The following is a 23613-nucleotide window of genomic DNA, read 5'->3' as shown; positions in this document are numbered from 1 at the left end:
ATGGCACCGAAAACCAGCGGAAAGGCAGCGAAGAAGTCTGGCAAGGCCCAGAAAAATATCTCCAAGTCGGACAAGAAGAAGAAGCGCAAGACCCGCAAGGAAAGCTACGCCATCTACATCTACAAGGTGCTGAAGCAAGTCCATCCGGACACTGGCATCTCGTCGAAGGCGATGAGCATCATGAACAGCTTCGTGAACGACATCTTCGAGCGCATCGCCGCCGAAGCGTCCCGGCTGGCGCACTACAACAAGCGTTCGACGATCACGTCACGCGAAATCCAGACCGCCGTCCGTCTGCTGCTTCCTGGTGAGCTGGCCAAGCACGCCGTGTCCGAGGGCACGAAGGCCGTCACCAAGTACACCAGCTCGAAGTAAGCTGTTCGTCCGTGGTCGTCGCAAACCACACCAACTCGTCGCATAACAACGGTCCTTTTCAGGACCACAAAATGTTTTCCAAACAAGAATCATTTCATTCCATTCCATTCCGTTCATCGAAGAGAAAGAAAGAAACCGACGAAGATCGAAAAATAATAATGTGTTTGTGTTGTGCGTTGAAGAAACAGAATAAAAAGTGTGCCGAACCGTTTTCTAGTTTAACATCACCACTTCGTTGTGTTTTGGCGCACACATAGCCGCGCGTAACACAAGCGCGCGTAAATGAATTGAATGAACATTTTAAACAGTGGTTTTAAGAAAAAACCTAACGGTTACTAACATTTAAAGCACTTAAATGTTATGGTTTCTATGGTTATGGCACAGCCAAAGGCAAAGCAATGTGTCATTTTTTTTCTCGTCCAATACATATATGTTCAACTTGGTTCAATATGGAACAGATTCTCTTTAACAACTCGCTAAACCCACCGCATGTAATTGCTCACTAACTTAAAATCGCCGAAAACGGATGGGGTTGCCTGGTGGTTTGTAGACGTTAGCATATGTATTATGTTATGGTTTGTGTCACGGCTAGGTTATGGTTTGCATTTCTATCGTCATATGTTAGGTTTTGTTTTTATTTATCGTCATCTTCTTCTTCTTCTTCTTCATCATCATCATCATCATCATAGATTATTATATTATATATAATAATATATATCATTATATATGGTTTGTATTGTTTTGATTGCATCTCATACCCCATATGTATCAGACAGGGGTTCACCATTTATCATCATCATCTTCTTCTTCATCATCATCATCATCATAGATATATAAATATATTATATATATCGATATAGCGTGGGGACGACGGGACGGGTACGAAATAATCCTCCTTTCGGTAACGGGTTGGTGGTCCTGAAAAGGACCGTTTGGGTTTGGTTGAAAACGAAACGAAACGAACCGTTGTCACTTAGGCACGTTCACCACGGATACGACGAGCAAGCTGGATGTCTTTCGGCATGATAGTGACGCGCTTCGCGTGGATGGCACACAGATTCGTGTCCTCGAACAGACCGACCAGATACGCTTCACTCGCTTCCTGCAGCGCCATCACGGCCGAGCTCTGGAAACGCAGATCCGTCTTGAAGTCCTGTGCGATTTCACGCACCAATCGCTGGAAGGGCAACTTGCGGATCAGCAGCTCGGTCGACTTCTGGTAGCGACGGATTTCACGCAGAGCCACCGTTCCCGGCCGGTAGCGATGCGGCTTCTTCACTCCTCCGGTAGCCGGAGCACTCTTGCGGGCCGCCTTGGTGGCCAGCTGCTTGCGCGGCGCCTTTCCTCCGGTGGACTTACGGGCAGTTTGCTTGGTACGTGCCATCGTAGTTGATGTTGTTGATGCTGTTGACGTTGATCGGGTTCGACACGGGTCTGTTCACTTGTGGTGGTAATACAAAACTGGGCCGAACCGCGCCGTGAAACCGCGTTTATATAGTTTCGGGTCCCTCTTCGGGTGCTCACGATCGGGCGGGTCGGGTCAATAAAAACCGTGTTTCACTGCCGAAACCATCGCAGTTCGTCGAAACCGTTCGTTCAGTTTGCATCGTGTCAACAACAACCAATTGTGTAAAGCAGCATCATCATGACCGGCCGCGGAAAAGGAGGCAAGGGACTGGGCAAAGGAGGTGCCAAGCGTCATCGCAAAGTGCTGCGTGATAACATCCAGGGAATCACGAAACCGGCCATCCGCCGTCTGGCTCGCCGTGGCGGTGTGAAGCGTATTTCCGGCCTGATCTACGAAGAAACTCGCGGTGTGCTGAAAGTGTTCCTCGAGAACGTGATCCGTGATGCCGTGACGTACACCGAGCACGCCAAGCGCAAGACCGTCACCGCCATGGACGTCGTGTACGCCCTGAAACGCCAGGGACGCACCCTGTACGGTTTCGGAGGTTAAGCTGCGCGAACAGCCCCCTTGTGTTACAAAAAAAATCGGTCCTTTTCAGGACCACCAAAACTGTTCCGTAAAGATATATTTCCTGCTCATTCGTATCAAACTAAGCTTTTGTGGCTCTCCCGACGCTCCGGCACATTTGCCGCCAAAAACGCCAGAGAAAACAAAACAAAAAAAAAAATGCGACTTGACTACTCCTCTCCTTCTTACCCCATTCCCCATGCCCGAAACGATATCCGATGGCATCCACAGCGAGTGGTATGGTGTACCGCGCGTAGTGGTGGTGGTGGTGGGGGTGATGCGCGATACACTACCGACGGTTCTGATTCTCGGATATGTGACCGATTCGTTTTTTAACACGACGACCCACTGAGAGTTCGTAGAAAGGCACCGGTCTACCTCACGGGGCTCGGTGTGGCATACGGGGAAAAGAACGCTTTGGTCGTTTACATTGTTAAATTCCCTACCTGTAGAGCGCGTAGCGTTGGCCGTTTCTAACGCGATGATCAAAACCCATCACTTTTCATGGCCACCACCACCAACGCATGTGTTCGGGTAGAAATGAGCGAAAAAGCCACATACCTGATATGAAGCAAAATGGTTTGCCCCGTTTAACCTACCAAACTTGCGATGTTACTTCACACATTGAGACACATTGCTTGAGTTAATTTTAAACATTTCTTTCGTTGTTCTCCAGCCACACTGTGAAATTACGTCCATTTAACCATTTTACTGCTGAAACTGAACAGAAACCAACTGCCATGGGCACTGAATGTAGTGAAATAAACCTTTATCACACGATTTTGTCGCCCTGAAAAGGACGGTTTTTTGTGACGGTGAGATCTTCGGCGGGGTTTGTGAGCGCGACACGGTGCCGCGCGGCGGGGTGAGCACGAGAGAGCACGCCTTATGCCTTCTTTTCCGTCTTCTTCGGCAACAGCACGGCCTGAATGTTGGGCAGCACACCACCTTGGGCGATGGTCACACCGGAAAGCAGCTTGTTCAACTCTTCGTCGTTGCGGATGGCCAGCTGCAGATGGCGCGGGATGATGCGCGTCTTCTTGTTGTCACGGGCGGCGTTACCGGCCAACTCGAGCACTTCCGCGGCCAGATACTCCATCACGGCCGCCAGATACACCGGTGCGCCGGCACCGACGCGCTCGGCATAGTTACCCTTGCGCAGCAGACGATGAATACGGCCGACCGGGAACTGCAGACCGGCACGATTCGAGCGGGACTTTGCCTTTCCCTTCACTTTACCACCCTTGCCGCGTCCAGACATTTTCGATTGTTTAACGAGAGGGATACGTGGTGCTCACTCGAAGAGGTTCTCTTCCGAACTTTTTTTTTTTTTTTTTTTTTTTATTTAAGAGATTTTGCGCCTTAACGGCGACATTCATCTCTATCTTAAATTAAAGTTACATATTAGGGAAATGTTTGGAATCATGGGATAGTTTAAGGAAAGGAATGGGTGGGGAGGGGAACAATATTGCCTTAATTTAAATTTAAGACTAGGTTTGTTTTTCATTTTTATTTATTCTTTCCTTTCTGTTAAATTTCTTTATATATTTTAATTTCTTTCAAAAATTTTATTATGTTGTCTTCGCTTGTGGGGTCGTTGCTGAGAGCGGATTCTAGGTTTAGTGGGATGTTGAATTGCTGTCTGGCTGTAGTATGGGCTCTGCATTCAACTATGATATGATTGACGGTGAGCTGGCATCCACAGGTGATGCACATTGGTGGTGGGCTGTTCTTCGTGAAAAGGTAGCTATGAGTCAGTCGGGTGTGTCCTATTCTGATGCGGGTGAGGATCCGTTGGTCGCGTGGTTTCGGTGTGTCATTCCATGGTAGTGTGGTTGGTTTGATGCTGTGAAGTTTGGCGTCGATGAGCGATCTCCATTTGCGTTCCCAAGATGAGCGTACTTCGTCTTGGGCCCAGCGAAGGAGGTCTCTCTTTGGGAAGGGTGTCTCGATGGTGACCGGTTTCGCTCGACCTTCGTTCGCCAATCGGTCGGCGGCTTCGTTTCCAGCGATTCCCATGTGACTCGGTATCCAGCAAAGGGTGATGTTCCGAGTGTCTAGGTGTTCGTCAATGGATTGTATGTAGGGATGTCTTGATGTTCCTTTTTCTATTGCTTGAAGTGCGCTTGCGGAATCTGTAAATATAACGTTAGGTTTGTTGTCTATTGTGGCCTCATCGGCCGCTATTAGGAGGGCTAAAGCTTCTGCGGAAAAAATTGATAGATTATTATTGAGTTTAAGACTGCTGGATGTGGTTTCCGAGTATATTCCACATCCGGTTTCATTCGCTTGAACGGAACCGTCTGTGTAGATGTGGTGATGTGTTTTGTACTTGCCATTGATGAGCTGCTGGAAGAGTTGTTGAGCAATGGTGGGGTTGTAGTTGTCCTTTTTAATGTCTTTCATTGTCCAGTCTATGTTGGGTTTTGTTGCGTTCCAGGGTCTGTCTTTGAGTCTGTTTAGTTTTTCTATTTCTAAGAGTTCTTTGGTGGTAATTTGTTTGAAGAGGGTTTTGGTTCTGTTGGTGAGGGGATGAGCTGGGAAATTTTTCTCGTTGAGTCGTGCTTGTGCTGATACTAGTCTATTGAGTAAGGTGTGACTGAAAGGGAGCTGTCCGGATTCGCAGATTAATGAAGATATGGGACTGGTGCGGAAAGCTCCTGAGATTTGTCTCAGGGCCTGGTTGTAAATTTTCTCTACTTTGGTTTGGATGTTAGGGCCGCCTCTAGAGTAGAGTTCGGCGCCAAATAGTATTTTCGGAACAAGCCAGCCGTTCATGACCCTCAGCAGGGTTTCGCGAGAAGCTCGCTTTTTACCGCAGCCAAGATACTTGAACAGCTGTAGTTTGTTTTTGGTGGAAGATTGGAGATATTGAGTGTGTGGTATGAAGCTAAGAGTTGAGTCAATGACTACTCCTAGAATTTTGGTTTTTGTTACGTTAGGAATTCTGGAGTTATTGATGTATAGTGGTTTTGAGCGGCGGGCAGAAAATTGGGAAAAACAGATGATTTTGCTTTTCTCAGGGGAAATGTCGTAGCCCGTGAAGCGGGACCACTGTTGTAATTTGTCGAGTCCTTTCTGAAGAGATTGTTGTGTTTGTTTCGGTGTTGAGCCGGTAGCTATCAGAAGGATATCATCGGCGTATATGAGTGGCGTGATGTTTTCTGGGAGTGAGTTTATAAGTGTCTGTGTTGTGATGTTGAATAGTGTAGGGGAGAGAATGGCGCCTTGAGGGACACCATTTTCTAACTGTCTTACTGATGATCGGGTGTTTCCTATTATTGTCTGAAAGGTTCGGTCTGAGAGAAAGCTGGAGATGAAGGAAGCAAGGTTTCCTCCGATGCCCCAGCGCGATAACTGATCTAAGATCGGGTATCTCCATGCTCGATCAAAAGCCTTGGAGATGTCTATTGTTGCACAGGAGATTTGTTCGTTTTTAGAAAAAGATTTCTGGATTATTGTTTCTAATGAGGCGAAATAGGATTCTGTACCGCGCCCTGCACGATAAGCGTGCTGAGCGTCGCTGAGCAGGTTTTGGCTTTCGAGAATGTAAACCAAACGACGATTTACCATTCTCTCTAGCACTTTTCCTACGCAGTTTAAGAGTGATATGGGGCGATAGTTTGTTGCTTCGTGTGGGTTTTTGTCTGGTTTGGGTATGGGGACTATTAAGCTATTTTTCCAGTTCGAGGGTATATTGCCAGTGTGCCAGATGTCGTTGTATATGGATAAGAGGGTCAGTTTTCCTGAATGGGGTAGATTTTGAAGCAGTGGGTAGCCGATGTCATCCGGTCCTGCAGACTTCCCTTTGCACTTGTAGAGTGCCCAGGTAAGTTCTGCAGCGTCGAAAGGTTTGTTGTAGGGAGCGTTCGTTTGGGTAGGAAAATTGATTTCGTGGAGTTCTGCTGTCTGTTTGGTCCTTTGGAATGGGATTGAGTATTGTTGGGTAGACGAGGTATTGTAAAAATGTTCGTTGAAAGTTTCTGCTATTACTGCTGGGTCTGTGGTGTACGTGTTATTCAGGTAAAGGATTGGTTTGGGTTTTTTGTAAGTTCCGTTGAGGAGAGAAACCCGTTGCCACATTTCTTGACAGGTCATGTCTGGGTTTATTTCTTCAACGAAACGTCCTCTAGAGTCTTCTTTTGCCTTTTCTGTGATTATTTTTGCATGTTTGTTGGCTGTCCGATATGTTTCTGCTAAAGCAAGGATTTGAGGGGTTGTTGGAGGGTTGTTTTTGGTTGCTCGGCGGAGCATCCTTAGGGCTTTTCTACGGGATTTTATGGCTTGGGCTACGTCCGCGTTCCACCAGGGGTTGCGTCGTTTTCTTGGTTTGTTGGAACTTTGGGGAATGAATCTATTTGCTGTTTGTTGAATAAGGTTTGTAAATTGTTCTGCTGTCCAGTTTTGTTGATAAGTTGTGCAAAAGTCTATTTCCTTTTGGTAACCAATCCAGTCGGCTTGTTGATATATGTACTTTGGGCGAAGTTGGGATTCGGAAGGATTGTCGTTAAGTTGCAGCATGACAGGGAAATGATCACTGCCATGCGTGTCGGTTTCTACGTCTGTTTGTAGTTGTTGTGTTAGTTGGGAGGATAGTATTGCCAAGTCGAGTGTGCTTTGATGTCCGTTGTGTGATGAGATTCTGGTGGGTTTGTTTGGATTGGTAATTATGAGGTCATTTCTGATGGAAAAATCAACTATCACCCTCCCCCGTGGCGTGATATGGCTACCACCCCAAATGGGATGATGACTGTTGAAATCTCCAAGAAAGACGACTGGTTTGGGAACTTTGTCTATTAGGTCTTGTAGTTTTGAGTTGAGATTAGGAATGTTTTGGTTTTGGAGATAGATGCTGATGAAGGTGGCTTTGATTGGGCATTTTAGTTGTACTGCTACGGCAGGGAGGTCTGTGTTGGTATTGAGTGTTTTGTGAGGATAGTCTTTGTGTATGCCTAGGCAGACATTGTGATGGGGTGGATTGGATTCTTTGAAATACCATTTGTAATTGTTGTTTATGTGTCTTCGGGGGTATGCTTCTTGTAATGATATAACAATCGGTGAATGTTTGTCAATTAAAAGTAGGAGGTTGTTAATATTCGAGTTGATGCTACGTATGTTCCATTGTAGTGCTAATTTGTTTGTCATTTTTAAAAAGGGGGTTGTTTTCTTTTTCAGATAGTTTGTTTAAGAGCGTAGGTCCGTTAGAATGTGTCTTGGGGCTTGCTAGGGTCGTTTCTTTGAGTCTAACTCGTGTGTGTTTGTTAGCCGTTCCGCTTTTTGTTCTTTTTGGTGTCTTTTTTGGGAGTGTTTTGGGTGTCGCTTTGTTTGGGTGCAAGTTTCTGTGATTTTTTGTTCGTTAAGCGAAGGTCTTCTTCGGATGAGTTTGGTCGGGTGTTTCTGCGTTTTTGGGTTGTTTTCGTTTCGTGTTCCTGTGTATTGTTCGAGGTGGAGTTTGAAGTTTCGGAGTCAGATGTCGCGGTGGACATCTCTTCGTCGGATTCTTCAGTGTCTTCAGTTTCGGTGGTTGTGTTGTTTTGTTCAAGTTTTTCCGTAAGTGTTTTTATTTGCAGTTGGAGGGCTGCGACCAAGGAAGTAAGGTCAGCGATTTGTTGGTCTCGTGGGTCGATTTTCTTCAAAGCGTCAAGTCGGTTGTTAACTGATTTTCGGTTTTGTTCTTCGTACTGTTTCCGTGCTTCAAAAAATGTGATTCCACAGTCCACTTTGATATGGATGATGTTTTGTTCATCAACATATCTTGGGCAGGAGCGACTCAAAGAGTTGTGGTCTCCGTCACAGTTCTTGCACTTCGGGGCAGCATTGCAAGTGCCGTGCGCGTCCTGGTTACAGTTTGAGCAAACTGGAACAGGCGACGGGCATTTTGCTTTGCTGTGACCGAATTTGGCACAGTTAAAACATTGCATGGGTCGGGGGTAGTAGGTCCGGGTCTTTATTTGTAGTAGTCCAATGCGGATGTTTGTGGGCACGAGCACTGAATCTATAGTTAACAGGAAAGAGTTTGTCTCCGTTGTTTCGTTGTTGTTGCGTCGCAGGAATCGTCTAACTGCTGTCACTTTTTGGTCCACTAGGTTTTCCAGGATTTCTTCGTCCGTTAGTCCTTTTAGTTCCGGGCATGTGATGACACATTGCACGCGGTTTAAAAATGGGTGTTCCGTGATCAGTACGGGGGTATTGTCCGATAGCTGCGTGATTGTCTGTAGTTTGTCAAATTGGTTCTTAGATCTGGTTTTTAATAAATACCTGGTTCCTTTGTTGATCGGAGCGCAGGGTTCCATATCGCCTACAATGCTGGTTAAACTTTTGCTGATGAGGAACGGGTTTTTCGGCAGCTGGAGTCCTTCTGGTGCTTGTAGGATTAAGTAAAGGAGTTCGCCATTTACTCCTTTCGGGTCCATCCATTCCGGTGCTAGGCGTCCACGTTGATTTTCTCGGGGAGAAGGATCTCCCCAAGTCGGTGTATGACCCGCCATATCCTGGGCGGGTGTCAGTAACTTTGAGTAAATTTTCTTTTCACCACACCAATGTAAGAGTCCGTCCAAAATTCCACCTTCAGAGATTTCACTTCCGTCACTCTCACAGTCACAGGTACTTGTACACACTCACAGGTAAAGTCACTTTCACAGGTACTTTAAGCTGTATGCTCGAGGCAGGTAGCTGAAGACACGACTGATTTTCACAAGCACTTTCACTGCACTGGATGCTGGAGGTAGGCTGCTGCAAACACGTCTGCACTGCTCGGTGGTTGAAACAAGAGTGATTCTCTTCCGAACTATGCCGAAACGAACCTGAAACCGGGTTTATATAAACGTCGAGGTGTAGCGAAGCCAGCCAGCGAACTCGCCCGACGCTGAATAAAAGCCGAAGTGAGGGTCGAAAATCGCGTTAAAATTGAAGTGACGCTCAACGAGGAAACACGTTTCACGCACGTTAAACAATCGCAATGGCACCGAAAACCAGCGGAAAGGCAGCGAAGAAGTCTGGCAAGGCCCAGAAAAATATCTCCAAGTCGGACAAGAAGAAGAAGCGCAAGACCCGCAAGGAAAGCTACGCCATCTACATCTACAAGGTGCTGAAGCAAGTCCATCCGGACACTGGCATCTCGTCGAAGGCGATGAGCATCATGAACAGCTTCGTGAACGACATCTTCGAGCGCATCGCCGCCGAAGCGTCCCGGCTGGCGCACTACAACAAGCGTTCGACGATCACGTCACGCGAAATCCAGACCGCCGTCCGTCTGCTGCTTCCTGGTGAGCTGGCCAAGCACGCCGTGTCCGAGGGCACGAAGGCCGTCACCAAGTACACCAGCTCGAAGTAAGCTGTTCGTCCGTGGTCGTCGCAAACCACACCAACTCGTCGCATAACAACGGTCCTTTTCAGGACCACAAAATGTTTTCCAAACAAGAATCATTTCATTCCATTCCATTCCGTTCATCGAAGAGAAAGAAAGAAACCGACGAAGATCGAAAAATAATAATGTGTTTGTGTTGTGCGTTGAAGAAACAGAATAAAAAGTGTGCCGAACCGTTTTCTAGTTTAACATCACCACTTCGTTGTGTTTTGGCGCACACATAGCCGCGCGTAACACAAGCGCGCGTAAATGAATTGAATGAACATTTTAAACAGTGGTTTTAAGAAAAAACCTAACGGTTACTAACATTTAAAGCACTTAAATGTTATGGTTTCTATGGTTATGGCACAGCCAAAGGCAAAGCAATGTGTCATTTTTTTTCTCGTCCAATACATATATGTTCAACTTGGTTCAATATGGAACAGATTCTCTTTAACAACTCGCTAAACCCACCGCATGTAATTGCTCACTAACTTAAAATCGCCGAAAACGGATGGGGTTGCCTGGTGGTTTGTAGACGTTAGCATATGTATTATGTTATGGTTTGTGTCACGGCTAGGTTATGGTTTGCATTTCTATCGTCATATGTTAGGTTTTGTTTTTATTTATCGTCATCTTCTTCTTCTTCTTCTTCATCATCATCATCATCATCATAGATTATTATATTATATATAATAATATATATCATTATATATGGTTTGTATTGTTTTGATTGCATCTCATACCCCATATGTATCAGACAGGGGTTCACCATTTATCATCATCATCTTCTTCTTCATCATCATCATCATCATAGATATATAAATATATTATATATATCGATATAGCGTGGGGACGACGGGACGGGTACGAAATAATCCTCCTTTCGGTAACGGGTTGGTGGTCCTGAAAAGGACCGTTTGGGTTTGGTTGAAAACGAAACGAAACGAACCGTTGTCACTTAGGCACGTTCACCACGGATACGACGAGCAAGCTGGATGTCTTTCGGCATGATGGTGACGCGCTTCGCGTGGATGGCACACAGATTCGTGTCCTCGAACAGACCGACCAGATACGCTTCACTCGCTTCCTGCAGCGCCATCACGGCCGAGCTCTGGAAACGCAGATCCGTCTTGAAATCCTGTGCAATTTCACGCACCAATCGCTGGAAGGGCAACTTGCGGATCAGCAGCTCGGTCGACTTCTGGTAGCGACGGATTTCACGCAGAGCCACCGTTCCCGGTCGGTAGCGATGCGGCTTCTTCACTCCTCCGGTGGCCGGAGCACTCTTGCGGGCCGCCTTGGTGGCCAGCTGCTTGCGCGGCGCCTTTCCTCCGGTGGACTTACGGGCAGTTTGCTTGGTACGTGCCATCGTAGTTGATGTTGTTGATGCTGTTGACGTTGATCGGGTTCGACACGGGTCTGTTCACTTGTGGTGGTAATACAAAACTGGGCCGAACCGCGCCGTGAAACCGCGTTTATATAGTTTCGGGTCCCTCTTCGGGTGCTCACGATCGGGCGGGTCGGGTCAATAAAAACCGTGTTTCACTGCCGAAACCATCGCAGTTCGTCGAAACGTAGTTCGCCGAAACGTAGTTCGTCGAAACCAGTCTTGGTCGGACTACTGATCGAGTCAGACGTGTTTTTGTGGAGTGCATAAATTTACCGTTTTTCTTACGAAGTGCTGTGCTGTGTGCGGAGCTAGGGAAGAAAAGTTACTGGTTTTCAGTTCGACGGAAATAAAAACCGTTATACCTGAACGTTTGGTTGGTGTATAGTGAGCAAGCGAATCAAAAAACTAATTTTCCGGAGTAAACTGTGTTGTGTGGGCACGAGAGTGTGTGCCCTGTGTTTTTCAGTGGAAGAGTGGTAACGGAAGTGAAGCATATAAAAAAAATTTTCTGAGAAACCAAAAAAGTGTTAGATCAACCGAAGTGGGGCGACGTCATGTCGGACCCACATTTTCCTGGAAGGGACCGGCCTGCGCCGGGCCCTTCCAATAGAGGTAGAACGTTACCTCTTTGGATGGACAGGAACAACGAATTCGGGGAACTCAAGTTCCTAGTACTGGAAGCAACCGATGGTAAACCCGTGAGTACAAACCCGTTTTTACTAGGAAAATCGCTGACAAACCATGCTGGTCCCATCGCTGAACCAGCCAAAACTATTGATAGCGGAAAGAAGTATTTGATAAAAACTCGGAATAATGCCCAATTCGAAAAACTTCAAACTCTAAAAACCCTCGCTGACGGAACCTCGATAACCATCTCGCCTCACAACACGCTAAACTCGGTTCAATGCATAATCTATGCAAAAGAACTGAACGGGATGTCGGACAACGACATTTTAGAGAACTTGAAAGACCAAAAAATCACACACGTTCGGCGATTCATCCGAAAAGAGGGAAATGATTTTTTCCCAACGAACCTGTTCCTGCTCAAGGTTGAATCTGCGACGATCCCCGAACACATCAAACTTGGTCTACTCCGTGTTGCCACCCGAACCTACTACCCAAAGCCCATGATATGCTTCAATTGTGGAAGTTTCGGACATTCCAAGTTGCGGTGTAAGTCCACTCCGCTCTGCACAAATTGTGGCCTGGATGGACATGGGGAATGCCACGTGAGTCTGCGTTGCAAGAACTGCGGGGAGGGACATTCCACCTTTTCTAAGGATTGTCCTCATTATAAACTGGAAGACCAAATAATCCACACAAAAATCGACTTGAACTGCTCCTACATTGAAGCGAAAAATGCAGTGGTCAAAACTGGACAATACGAAAACCCAAAATCGGTACAAAATCGGATCACCAAAGCGCAGAATTCCTCAGACTCCGAAAAGGACAAAATTATTGAGAGTCTCCAAACGGCTCTCAATAATGCTCAAAAAACAATCGAAAAGTTAAACAACTTACTCGAAAAAGCAAACAAACAGCTAGAGAAACAAGAAACTTCACTTAACCTGATACTCGAAACAAATCCAAAAAAGAAAAACCCAGAAAACAGCTCCACGGTTGAAGATTCGGACAATTCTATGAATTCGGTAACTTCAAACTTTACTCGTAAACGGACACACTACAAAAGCCTATCACCTTCTGAAGACGACGACAACAACGCAACAACTATTCACACGAACACGGAACTTTCCAACTCCTCACCACAAACACGTAACAACAACAAAGCGCAAAAGAAGAAATCCAGAAAACGGTAAGTAAACTCTTTGGAATATTCCAACTACATCCTAAGTATTGATTTTTATTTTTTTTTTTTTTAAAAAAGTGACATTATTAAATAATTTTTCAAATATGGCTACGCAAAACGACATTAATCTAATCCTTAATTGGAATATTCGCAGTTTTCGACAAAACATTGACGAGCTTAAAATCGTCATTCTTCGGCATAACCCAAAAATTATTACACTACAGGAAGCCAATTGCAAATCCCAACTTTTGACCCACTATCCGCTTTGCAATTATAAATGGATTCAAAACTATTCCACAGTTTCCCACAACCAAATTTGCATTGGCATACACAACAGTTTACATTTTAAATCCATAAACATTAACTCCACCTTACCTATCCTAGGTATTTATATAACTAATCCAGTCAAAATTAACATTTTTAACATATATTTATCCCCATGCCAGGTGAGTAATATCGATATAGACATATTTTTCCAAAACATATTTAAACAAGTGTCGCACCCTCTGTTGATTGTAGGGGACTGGAACGCCCAACATAAAAATTGGGGGTGTTCGGCAACCAACAGTCGAGGCTCTAAAATAGAAGCCATTTTTGATTTGAACAATATGCATACCATTATTCACAATTTTTTTACCCGCATTTCTCCTTCCACCGGAAAGGGTTCGTCCATCGACCATTGTGCTATTTCTTCCTCTTCTTTTTCCAACTTTCAACTTTCCCAAATACCCGACCTGCATGGCAGCGATCATTATCCACTTCTTGTTAAAACATATTCCAATATTCCGCTTCCCACACATCGGCCACGGTGGAGATACGAGGAGGCCAATTGGGAAGAGTTCCAACGGATTTTATCTACACTTCCTAATGATATCTCTTCAACAAACGATGTAACGCTGATTGATCATATAATGGTAGCTGCCCAACACTCTGTTCCCCGCACGACCGGTCGCGCCAGTAGAAAATACGCGAAATGGTGGAACCCAGAAGTGGCTAGCGCTATTAAGTACCGTAGAAAGTGTCTCAGGAAACTAAAAAAACACAGTTCATATTCAAACAATAGTTTACTCACCTTCTTCCTGACCGAACAATACAAAGAAGCACACAAAAAATCAAGACTTTTAATCAAGAAAGCTAAAGATAAAAGCTGGGAGAATTTCCTGGACAATATTGATCCTCAAACACCAGCAAAAGTCATATGGACTCACATTAGAAATCTGTCTGGGAAAAACAAACAACACTCACCCATTTGGCTCAACCCTCAGGACCCTATCACCGACCCGACACTCATAGCCGATTCCTTCGCCAAACATTTTCATTCCACTTCTTCAGACTCCAACTATCCATCTAATTTCTCTAAACACAAAACCTCTTCTGAATCCATTCCTCTATCTTTTTCCACAAATCAACAGTTCAACTACAATAACCCATTTTCCATAAATGAACTTATATTCGCCTTAAAATCCTGTTCAGGGAAATCTGCGGGGCCGGACGACATTGGGTATCCATTGTTACAGCATCTGCCCCACAGAACCCTTACTCATTTACTTGATATTTACAACTCTGTTTGGGAGGCAGGTGTTATACCAGAGAGCTGGAAAAAAAGTCACACTATACCCATTCCAAAACCCAACAAAAACCAACACGAAATAGACAGTTATCGCCCGATCAGCCTGTTAAATTGCATAAGTAAGGTTCTTGAACGGATGGTCAACAGGCGCTTATCGCATGAACTAAACACACGCAAGCTGTTGCACAAAAACCAACACGCTTTCCGACCAGGACAAGGAACAGAAACCTATTTTGCGAACCTTGATACAGTGTTAAATAATGCAATGAGTAAAAACTGGCATGTTGACTGCGGGATCATTGACCTGGCTAAGGCTTTCGATCAAACGTGGCGGCATTCTATTCTTGCTCAGCTCGATAGGTGGGGTTTCAAAGGGAACCTTCCTATTTTTATCGAAAATTTTCTGCAAAACCGCACCTCTTCAGTTCTTATTGGAAACCAGCCCTCTGACACCTTCCTCCTCGAAAACGGAGTCCCTCAGGGAGCCATCCTTTCTCCCACCCTTTTCCTGATCAGCATTGAATCTTTGTTTTTATCCATCCCAGAAAACATAACTCCCTTCATATACGCCGACGACATAATACTTATTTCTACTGGAGAAAATTTTACCACATCCAGGAATAACCTTCAATCAGGATTTAATAAGTTGAGACAGTGGTGCAGATGGACTGGTTTCCAAGTCTCCCCTGATAAATGCAAAATATTACACATCCACAGACAATATACAGGTAAGCTTAAACCCATAAAATACAATAACCAAATAATTCCTAATGCAAGAAATGCCAGAGTACTGGGTATAATCCTAGACTCAAAACTCACTTTCATTCCTCATTTTAAACAACTTAAAATCACCATGAAACCCTGCCTCAACGTTTTCAAAATGTTGGGTTGCGGGCGATATAGAGCTTCCCGAACTATTCTTCTTCGATTGTTACACTCTTGGCTTCTGCCGAAAATGCTATATGGATCTGAAATTCTCTCCCGTGAACCCATCTCATTTAATAAATTTTTGGCTCCTATTTACCACGATGCAATAAAATATTCATCAGGCGCTTTTGTCACCAGCCCAACAAAGTCTATGCTTTGCGAAGGCGGACAGCTCCCCTTTACTCACATTATAATTTTACGACTTCTTGGAGCAGCTTTTCGTTGCAGGGAAAAGGACCTCAACTGTGAACCACTGTATCAACGCGCCGCAACAGCTTTCAACACCATAACTTCCAGCTCCCTTCCTGATATTACCAAAATTCCACGTCACACAATAAGGCCTTGGAACCAAAAGGAACCTTATATTGACTGGACACTGCTAAATATTCCAAAATTTAACCATAGTCAAATTTTTCAATCTTTTCTCCATCTCCGTAACACTAAATATGCTAACTATAAACATATATATACAGATGGATCAGTTGCACAACATACTGCCGGCTGTGGTATCTACTCTGTAGATGCAAGCTGCGCCATCAAACTCCCGGACTTTTCTTCTATCTTTTCCGCAGAAGCCATCGCCATCACCATTGCAGCACAAGAAGATACAGCACCCAACCAGAATAACGTAATATTCACAGATAGCGCAAGCGTCCTCAGTGCATTAGAACACGGAAAATCCAAAGACCCTCATATACAAGCCATAGAGATGCTTCCAAATCTTCACAATATCCGTTTTTGCTGGGTTCCTAGCCACGTCGGAATCCCGGGCAACGAAACAGCCGACAAACTAGCCAACCAAGGGCGCAACAATACTCACACAGTTGGAAGTCAACTGTCCAAAAAAGACGCCTTAAATTTCTGTTTACACAAAATTTCAAAACAATGGCAGCAAACCTGGTTTAACAATAATACTTCCCACCTACGGAAAATTAAAATCACAACTTCAATTTGGCCAGATGTTTACTCTCACAGAGATCAGAGAATATTATCCAGACTACGCATTGGGCACACCAGATTAACGCACAGCCACCTACTTAGCAAAACTCCTCCACCTCTTTGCCACTTCTGTGGCCTTCAAATTACAGTCCAGCACATCCTCATCGATTGTATCGGATACAACCATCAAAGAACAAAACACGATCTGGATAACAACATAGATACGGTATTATCACCCAACATCACAGAACAGAAAAAACTCCTCCGATTCCTCCACGATACAAACCTGTACCATGAACTATAAACCTTCCTAACGATATTGCTAAAGAAACTTGATACTATGACAAAATGAAGGAAACCAGAAGAGAAGAAACGAAAGAGGCCACAAATGGCTCAAAGTTTCTATAAAACGTATAAACAACAACAACAGTTCGTCGAAACCGTTCGTTCAGTTTGCATCGTGTCAACAACAACCAAAGCAGTGTAAAGCAGCATCATCATGACCGGCCGCGGAAAAGGAGGCAAGGGACTGGGCAAAGGAGGTGCCAAGCGTCATCGCAAAGTGCTGCGTGATAACATCCAGGGAATCACGAAACCGGCCATCCGCCGTCTGGCTCGCCGTGGCGGTGTGAAGCGTATTTCCGGCCTGATCTACGAAGAAACTCGCGGTGTGCTGAAAGTGTTCCTCGAGAACGTGATCCGTGATGCCGTGACGTACACCGAGCACGCCAAGCGCAAGACCGTCACCGCCATGGACGTCGTGTACGCCCTGAAACGCCAGGGACGCACCCTGTACGGTTTCGGAGGTTAAGCTGCGCGAACAGCCCCCTTGTGTTACAAAAAAATCGGTCCTTTTCAGGACCACCAAAACTGTTCCAGAAAGATATATTTCCTGCTCATTCGTATCAAACTAAGCTTTTGTGGCTCTCCCGACGCTCCGGCACATTTGCCGCCAAAAACGCCAGAGAAAAAAAAAATGCGACTTGACTACTCCTCTCCTTCTTACTTACCCCATTCCCCATGCCCGAAACGATATCCGATGGAATACACAGCGAGTGGTACGGTGTACCGCGCGTAGTGGTGGTGGTGGTGGTGGTGGTGATGCGCGATACACTACCGACGGTTCTGATTCTCGGATATGTGACCGATTCGTTTTTTAACACGACGACCCACTGAGAGTTCGTAGAAAGGCGCCGGTCTACCTCACGGGGCTCGGTGTGGCATACGGGGAAAAGAACGCTTTGGTCGTTTACATTGTTAAATTCCCTACCTGTAGAGCGCGTAGCGTTGGTCGTTTCTAACGCGATGATCAAAACCCATCATTTTTCATGGCCACGGGTAGAAATGAGCGAAAAAAGCTACATACCTGATATGAAGCAAAATGGTTTGCCCCGTTTAACCTACCAAACTTGCGATGTTACTTCACACATTGAGACACATTGCTTGAATTAATTTTAAACATTTCTTTCGTTGTTCTCCAGCCACACTGTGAAATTACGTCCATTTTACCATTTAACTACTGAAACTGAACTGAAACCAACTGGCATCGGCACGGAATGTAGTGAAATAAACCTTTATCACACGATTTTGTCGCCCTGAAAAGGACGGTTTTTGTGACGGTGAGATCTTCGGCGGGGTTTGTGAGCGCGACACGGTGCCGCGCGGCGGGGTGAGCACGAGAGAGCACGCCTTATGCCTTCTTTTCCGTCTTCTTCGGCAACAGCACGGCCTGAATGTTGGGCAGCACACCACCTTGGGCGATGGTCACACCGGAAAGCAGCTTGTTCAACTCTTCGTCGTTGCGGATGGCCAGCTGCAGATGGCGCGGGATGATGCGCGTCTTCTTGTTGTCACGGGCGGCGTTACCGGCCAACTCGAGCACTTCCGCGGCCAGATACTCCATCACGGCCGCCAGATACACCGGTGCGCCGGCACCGACGCGCTCGGCATAGTTACCCTTGCGCAGCAGACGATGAATACGGCCGACCGGGAACTGCAGACCGGCACGATTCGAGCGGGACTTTGCCTTTCCCTTCACTTTACCACCCTTGCCGCGTCCAGACATTTTCGATTGTTTAACGAGAGGGATACGTGGTGCTCACTCGAAGAGGTTCTCTTCCGAACTATGCCGAAACGAACCTGAAACCGGGTTTATATAAACGTCGGGGTGTAGCGAAGCCAGCCAGCGAACTCGCCCGACGCTGAATAAAAGCCGAAGTGAGGGTCGAAAATCGCGTTAAAATTGAAGTGACGCTCAACGAGGAAACACGTTTCACGCACGTTAAACAATCGCAATGGCACCGAAAACCAGCGGAAAGGCAGCGAAGAAGTCTGGCAAGGCCCAGAAAAATATCTCCAAGTCGGACAAGAAGAAGAAGCGCAAGACCCGCAAGGAAAGCTACGCCATCTACATCTACAAGGTGCTGAAGCAAGTCCATCCGGACACTGGCATCTCGTCGAAGGCGATGAGCATCATGAACAGCTTCGTGAACGACATCTTCGAGCGCATCGCCGCCGAAGCGTCCCGCCTGGCGCACTACAACAAGCGTTCGACGATCACGTCACGCGAAATCCAGACCGCCGTCCGTCTGCTGCTTCCTGGTGAGCTGGCCAAGCACGCCGTGTCCGAGGGCACGAAGGCCGTCACCAAGTACACCAGCTCGAAGTAAGCTGTTCGTCCGTGGTCGTCGCAAACCACACCAACTCGTCGCCTAACAACGGTCCTTTTCAGGACCACAAAATGTTTTCCAAACAAGAATCATTTCATTCCATTCCATTCCGTTCATCGAAGAGAAAGAAAGAAACCGACGAAGATCGAAAAATAATAATGTGTTTGTGTTGTGCGTTGAAGAAACAGAACAAAAAGTGTGCCGAACCGTGTTCTAGTTCTAACATCACCACTTCGTTGTGTTTTGGCGCACACATAGCCGCGCGTAACACAAGCGCGCGTAAATGAATTGAATGAACATTTTAAACAGTGGTTTTAAAAAAAAACCTAACGGTTACTAACATTTAACGCACTCCGTTATGGTTTCTATGGTTATGGCACAGCCAAAGGCAAAGCAATGTGTCATTTTTTTTTCGTCCAATACATATATGTTCAACTTGGTTCAATATGGAACAGATTCTCTTTAACAACTCGTTAAACCCACCGCATGTAATTGCTCACTAACTTAAAATCACCGAAAACGGATGGGGTTGCCTGGTGGTTTGTAGACGTTAGCATATGTATTATGTTATGGTTTGTGTCACGGCTAGGTTATGGTTGGCATGTTTGATTGCATTTCTATCGTCATATGTTGGGTTTTGTTTTTATTTATCATCATCATCATAGATTATTATATTATATATAATAATATATATATATAAGTTTATACAATGTGGTTTGTATTGTGTTGATTGCATCTCATACCTCTGATATGTATCAGTCAGGGGTTCACCATTTATCATCATCATCTTCTTCTTCATCATCATCATCATCATAGATATATATATTATATATATATATATATATCGATATAGCGTGCACCACGGGACGTGTACGACGGGACGGGTACGAAATAATCCTTCTTTCGGTAACGGGTTGGTGGTCCTGAAAAGGACCGTTTGGGTTTGGTTGAAAACGAAACGAACCGTTGTGTCACTTAGGCACGTTCACCACGGATACGACGAGCAAGCTGGATGTCTTTCGGCATGATAGTGACGCGCTTCGCGTGGATGGCACACAGATTCGTGTCCTCGAACAGACCGACCAGATACGCTTCACTCGCTTCCTGCAGCGCCATCACGGCCGAGCTCTGGAAACGCAGATCCGTCTTGAAATCCTGTGCGATTTCACGCACCAATCGCTGGAAGGGCAACTTGCGGATCAGCAGCTCGGTCGACTTCTGGTAGCGACGGATTTCACGCAGAGCCACCGTTCCCGGTCGGTAGCGATGCGGCTTCTTCACTCCTCCGGTGGCCGGAGCACTCTTGCGAGCCGCCTTGGTGGCCAGCTGCTTGCGCGGCGCCTTTCCTCCGGTAGACTTACGGGCAGTTTGCTTGGTACGTGCCATCGTAGTTGATGTTGTTGATGCTGTTGACGTTGATCGGGTTCGACACGGGTCTGTTCACTTGTGGTGGTAATACAAAACTGGGCCGAACCGCGCCGTGAAACCGCGTTTATATAGTTTCGGGTCCCTCTTCGGGTGCTCACGATCGGGCAGGTCGGGTCAATAAAAACCGTGTTTCAGTGCCGAACCATCGTAGTTCGTCGAAACCGTTCGTTCAGTTTGCATCGTGTCAACAACAACCAAAGCAGTGTAAAGCAGCATCATCATGACCGGCCGCGGAAAAGGAGGCAAGGGACTGGGCAAAGGAGGTGCCAAGCGTCATCGCAAAGTGCTGCGTGATAACATCCAGGGAATCACGAAACCGGCCATCCGCCGTCTGGCTCGCCGTGGCGGTGTGAAGCGTATTTCCGGCCTGATCTACGAAGAAACTCGCGGTGTGCTGAAAGTGTTCCTCGAGAACGTGATCCGTGATGCCGTGACGTACACCGAGCACGCCAAGCGCAAGACCGTCACCGCCATGGACGTCGTGTACGCCCTGAAACGCCAGGGACGCACCCTGTACGGTTTCGGAGGTTAAGCTGCGCGAACAGCCCCCTTGTGTTACAAAAAAATCGGTCCTTTTCAGGACCACCAAAACTGTTCCAGAAAGATATATTTCCTGCTCATTCGTATCAAACTAAGCTTTTGTGGCTCTCCCGACGCTCCGGCACATTTGCCGCCAAAAACGCCAGAGAAAAAAAAAATGCGACTTGACTACTCCTCTCCTTCTTACTTACCCCATTCCCCATGCCCGAAACGATATCCGATGGAATACACAGCGAGTGGTACGGTGTACCGCGCGTAGTGGTGGTGGTGGTGGTGGTGGTGATGCGCGATACACTACCGACGGTTCTGATTCTCGGATATGTGACCGATTCGTTTTTTAACACGACGACCCACTGAGAGTTCGTAGAAAGGCGCCGGTCTACCTCACGGGGCTCGTGTGGCATACGGGGAAAAGAACGCTTTGGTCGTTTACATTGGTTAAATTCCCTACCTGTAGAGCGCGTAGCGTTGGTCGTTTCTAACGCGATGATCAAAACCCATCATTTTTCATGGCCACGGGGTAGAAATGAGCGAAAAAAGCTACATACCTGATATGAAGCAAAATGGTTTGCCCCGTTTAACCTACCAAACTTGCGATGTTACTTCACACATTGAGACACATTGCTTGAATTAATTTTAAACATTTCTTTCGTTGTTCTCCAGCCACACTGTGAAATTACGTCCATTTTACCATTTAACTACTGAAACTGAACTGAAACCAACTGGCATCGGCACGGAATGTAGTGAAATAAACCTTTATCACACGATTTTGTCGCCCTGAAAAGGACGGTTTTTGTGACGGTGAGATCTTCGGCGGGGTTTGTGAGCGCGACACGGTGCCGCGCGGCGGGGTTGAGCACGAGAGAGCACGCCTTATGCCTTCTTTTCCGTCTTCTTCGGCAACAGCACGGCCTGAATGTTGGGCAGCACACCACGCCTTGGGCGATGGGTCACACCGGAAAGCAGCTTGTTCAACTCTTCGTCGTTGCGGATGGCCAGCTTGCAGATGGCGCGGGATGATGCGCGTCTTCTTGTTGTCACGGGCGGCGTTACCGGCCAACTCGAGCACTTCCCGCGGCCAGATACTCCATCACGGCCGCCAGAATACACCGGTGCGCCGGCACCGACGCGCTCGGCATAGTTACCCTTGCGCAGCAGACGATGAATACGGCCGACCGGGAACTGCAGACCGGCACGATTCGAGCGGGACTTTGCCTTTCCCTTCACTTTACCACCCTTGCCGCGTCCAGACATTTTCGATTGTTTAACGAGAGGGATACGTGGTGCTCACTCGAAGAGGTTCTCTTCCGAACTATGCCGAAACGAACCTGAAACCGGGTTTATATAAACGTCGGGGTGTAGCGAAAGCCAGCCAGCGAACTCGCCCGACGCTGAATAAAAGCCGAAGTGAGGGTCGAAAATCGCGTTAAAATTGAAGTGACGCTCAACGAGGAAACACGTTTCACGCACGTTAAACAATCGCAATGGCACCGAAAACCAGCGGAAAGGCAGCGAAGAAGTCTGGCAAGGCCCAGAAAAATATCTCCAAGTCGGACAAGAAGAAGAAGCGCAAGACCCGCAAGGAAAGCTACGCCATCTACATCTACAAGGTGCTGAAGCAAGTCCATCCGGACACTGGCATCTCGTCGAAGGCGATGAGCATCATGAACAGCTTCGTGAACGACATCTTCGAGCGCATCGCCGCCGAAGCGTCCCGCCTGGCGCACTACAACAAGCGTTCGACGATCACGTCACGCGAAATCCAGACCGCCGTCCGTCTGCTGCTTCCTGTGAGCTGGCAAGCACGCCGTGTCCGAGGGCACGAAGGCCGTCACCAAGTACACCAGCTCGAAGTAAGCTGTTCGTCCGTGGTCGTCGCAAACCCACACCAACTCGTCGCCTAACAACGGTCCTTTTCAGGACCACAAAAATGTTTTCCCAAACAAGAATCATTTCATTCCATTCCATTCCGTTCATCGAAGAGAAAGAAAGAAACCGACGAAGATCGAAAAATAATAATGTGTTTTGTGTTGTGCGTTGAAGAAACAGAACAAAAAGTGTGCCGAACCGTGTTCTAGTTCTAACATCACCACTTCGTTGTGTTTTGGCGCACACATAGCCGCGCGTAACACAAGCGCGCGTAAATGAATTGAATGAACATTTTAAACAGTGGTTTTAAAAAAAAAACCCTAACGGATTACTAACATTTAACGCACTCCGTTATGGTTTCTATGGTTTATGGCACAGCCAAAGGCAAAGCAATGTGTCATTTTTTTTTCGTCCAATACATATATGTTCAACTTGGTTCAATATGGAACAGATTCTCTTTAACAACTCGTTAAACCCACCGCATGTAATTGCTCACTAACTTAAAATCACCGAAAACGGATGGGGTTGCCTGGTGGTTTGTAGACGTTAGCATATGTATTATGTTATGGTTTGTGTCACGGCTAGGTTATGGTTGGCATGTTTGATTGCATTTCTATCGTCATATGTTGGGTTTTGTTTTTATTTATCATCATCATCATAGATTATTATATTATATATAATAATATATATATATAAGTTTATACAATGTGGTTTGTATTGTGTTGATTGCATCTCATACCTCTGATATGTATCAGTCAGGGGTTCACCATTTATCA

General features: G+C 46.3%; 6 protein-coding genes across 6 annotated transcripts; 4 read left to right on the top strand and 2 right to left on the bottom strand.

Annotated features, from left to right (window-relative positions):
- Nucleotides 1-375, top strand: LOC131285168 (histone H2B). The gene has a single exon (XM_058314028.1). The coding sequence runs from the start codon at nucleotides 1-3 to the stop codon at nucleotides 373-375; it is 375 nt and encodes a 124-aa protein (XP_058170011.1).
- Nucleotides 376-1348: 973 nt separating this feature from the next.
- LOC131285167 (uncharacterized) lies at nucleotides 1349-11067 on the bottom strand. Its single transcript, XM_058314027.1, has 4 exons — nucleotides 10663-11067; nucleotides 3243-3593; nucleotides 2026-2311; nucleotides 1349-1779 (listed from the first exon to the last, which is right to left on the bottom strand). The coding sequence occupies exons 1-4, from the start codon at nucleotides 11065-11067 to the stop codon at nucleotides 1349-1351; spliced, it is 1473 nt and encodes a 490-aa protein (XP_058170010.1).
- On the top strand, nucleotides 9309-9683 carry LOC131289758 (histone H2B). Its single transcript, XM_058319067.1, has one exon. It carries the CDS (start codon nucleotides 9309-9311, stop codon nucleotides 9681-9683), a length of 375 nt encoding a protein of 124 aa, XP_058175050.1.
- Nucleotides 11068-16830: 5763 nt separating the features above from the next.
- Nucleotides 16831-17142, top strand: LOC131287825 (histone H4). Its single transcript, XM_058316910.1, has one exon. The coding sequence runs from the start codon at nucleotides 16831-16833 to the stop codon at nucleotides 17140-17142; it is 312 nt and encodes a 103-aa protein (XP_058172893.1).
- Nucleotides 17143-18021: 879 nt separating this feature from the next.
- LOC131285166 (histone H2A) lies at nucleotides 18022-18396 on the bottom strand. The gene has a single exon (XM_058314026.1). It carries the CDS (start codon nucleotides 18394-18396, stop codon nucleotides 18022-18024), a length of 375 nt encoding a protein of 124 aa, XP_058170009.1.
- A 229-nt stretch (nucleotides 18397-18625) lies between these two features.
- LOC131287823 (histone H2B) lies at nucleotides 18626-19000 on the top strand. Its single transcript, XM_058316908.1, has one exon. The coding sequence runs from the start codon at nucleotides 18626-18628 to the stop codon at nucleotides 18998-19000; it is 375 nt and encodes a 124-aa protein (XP_058172891.1).
- The last annotated feature ends 4613 nt before the right edge of the window (nucleotides 19001-23613 follow it).

The sequence above is a fragment of the Anopheles ziemanni genome, chromosome 3 (assembly GCF_943734765.1).
Source record: "Anopheles ziemanni chromosome 3, idAnoZiCoDA_A2_x.2, whole genome shotgun sequence".
Taxonomy (NCBI): Eukaryota; Metazoa; Arthropoda; class Insecta; order Diptera; family Culicidae; genus Anopheles; species Anopheles ziemanni.
This window is presented reverse-complemented; position numbering and strand designations above follow the sequence as displayed.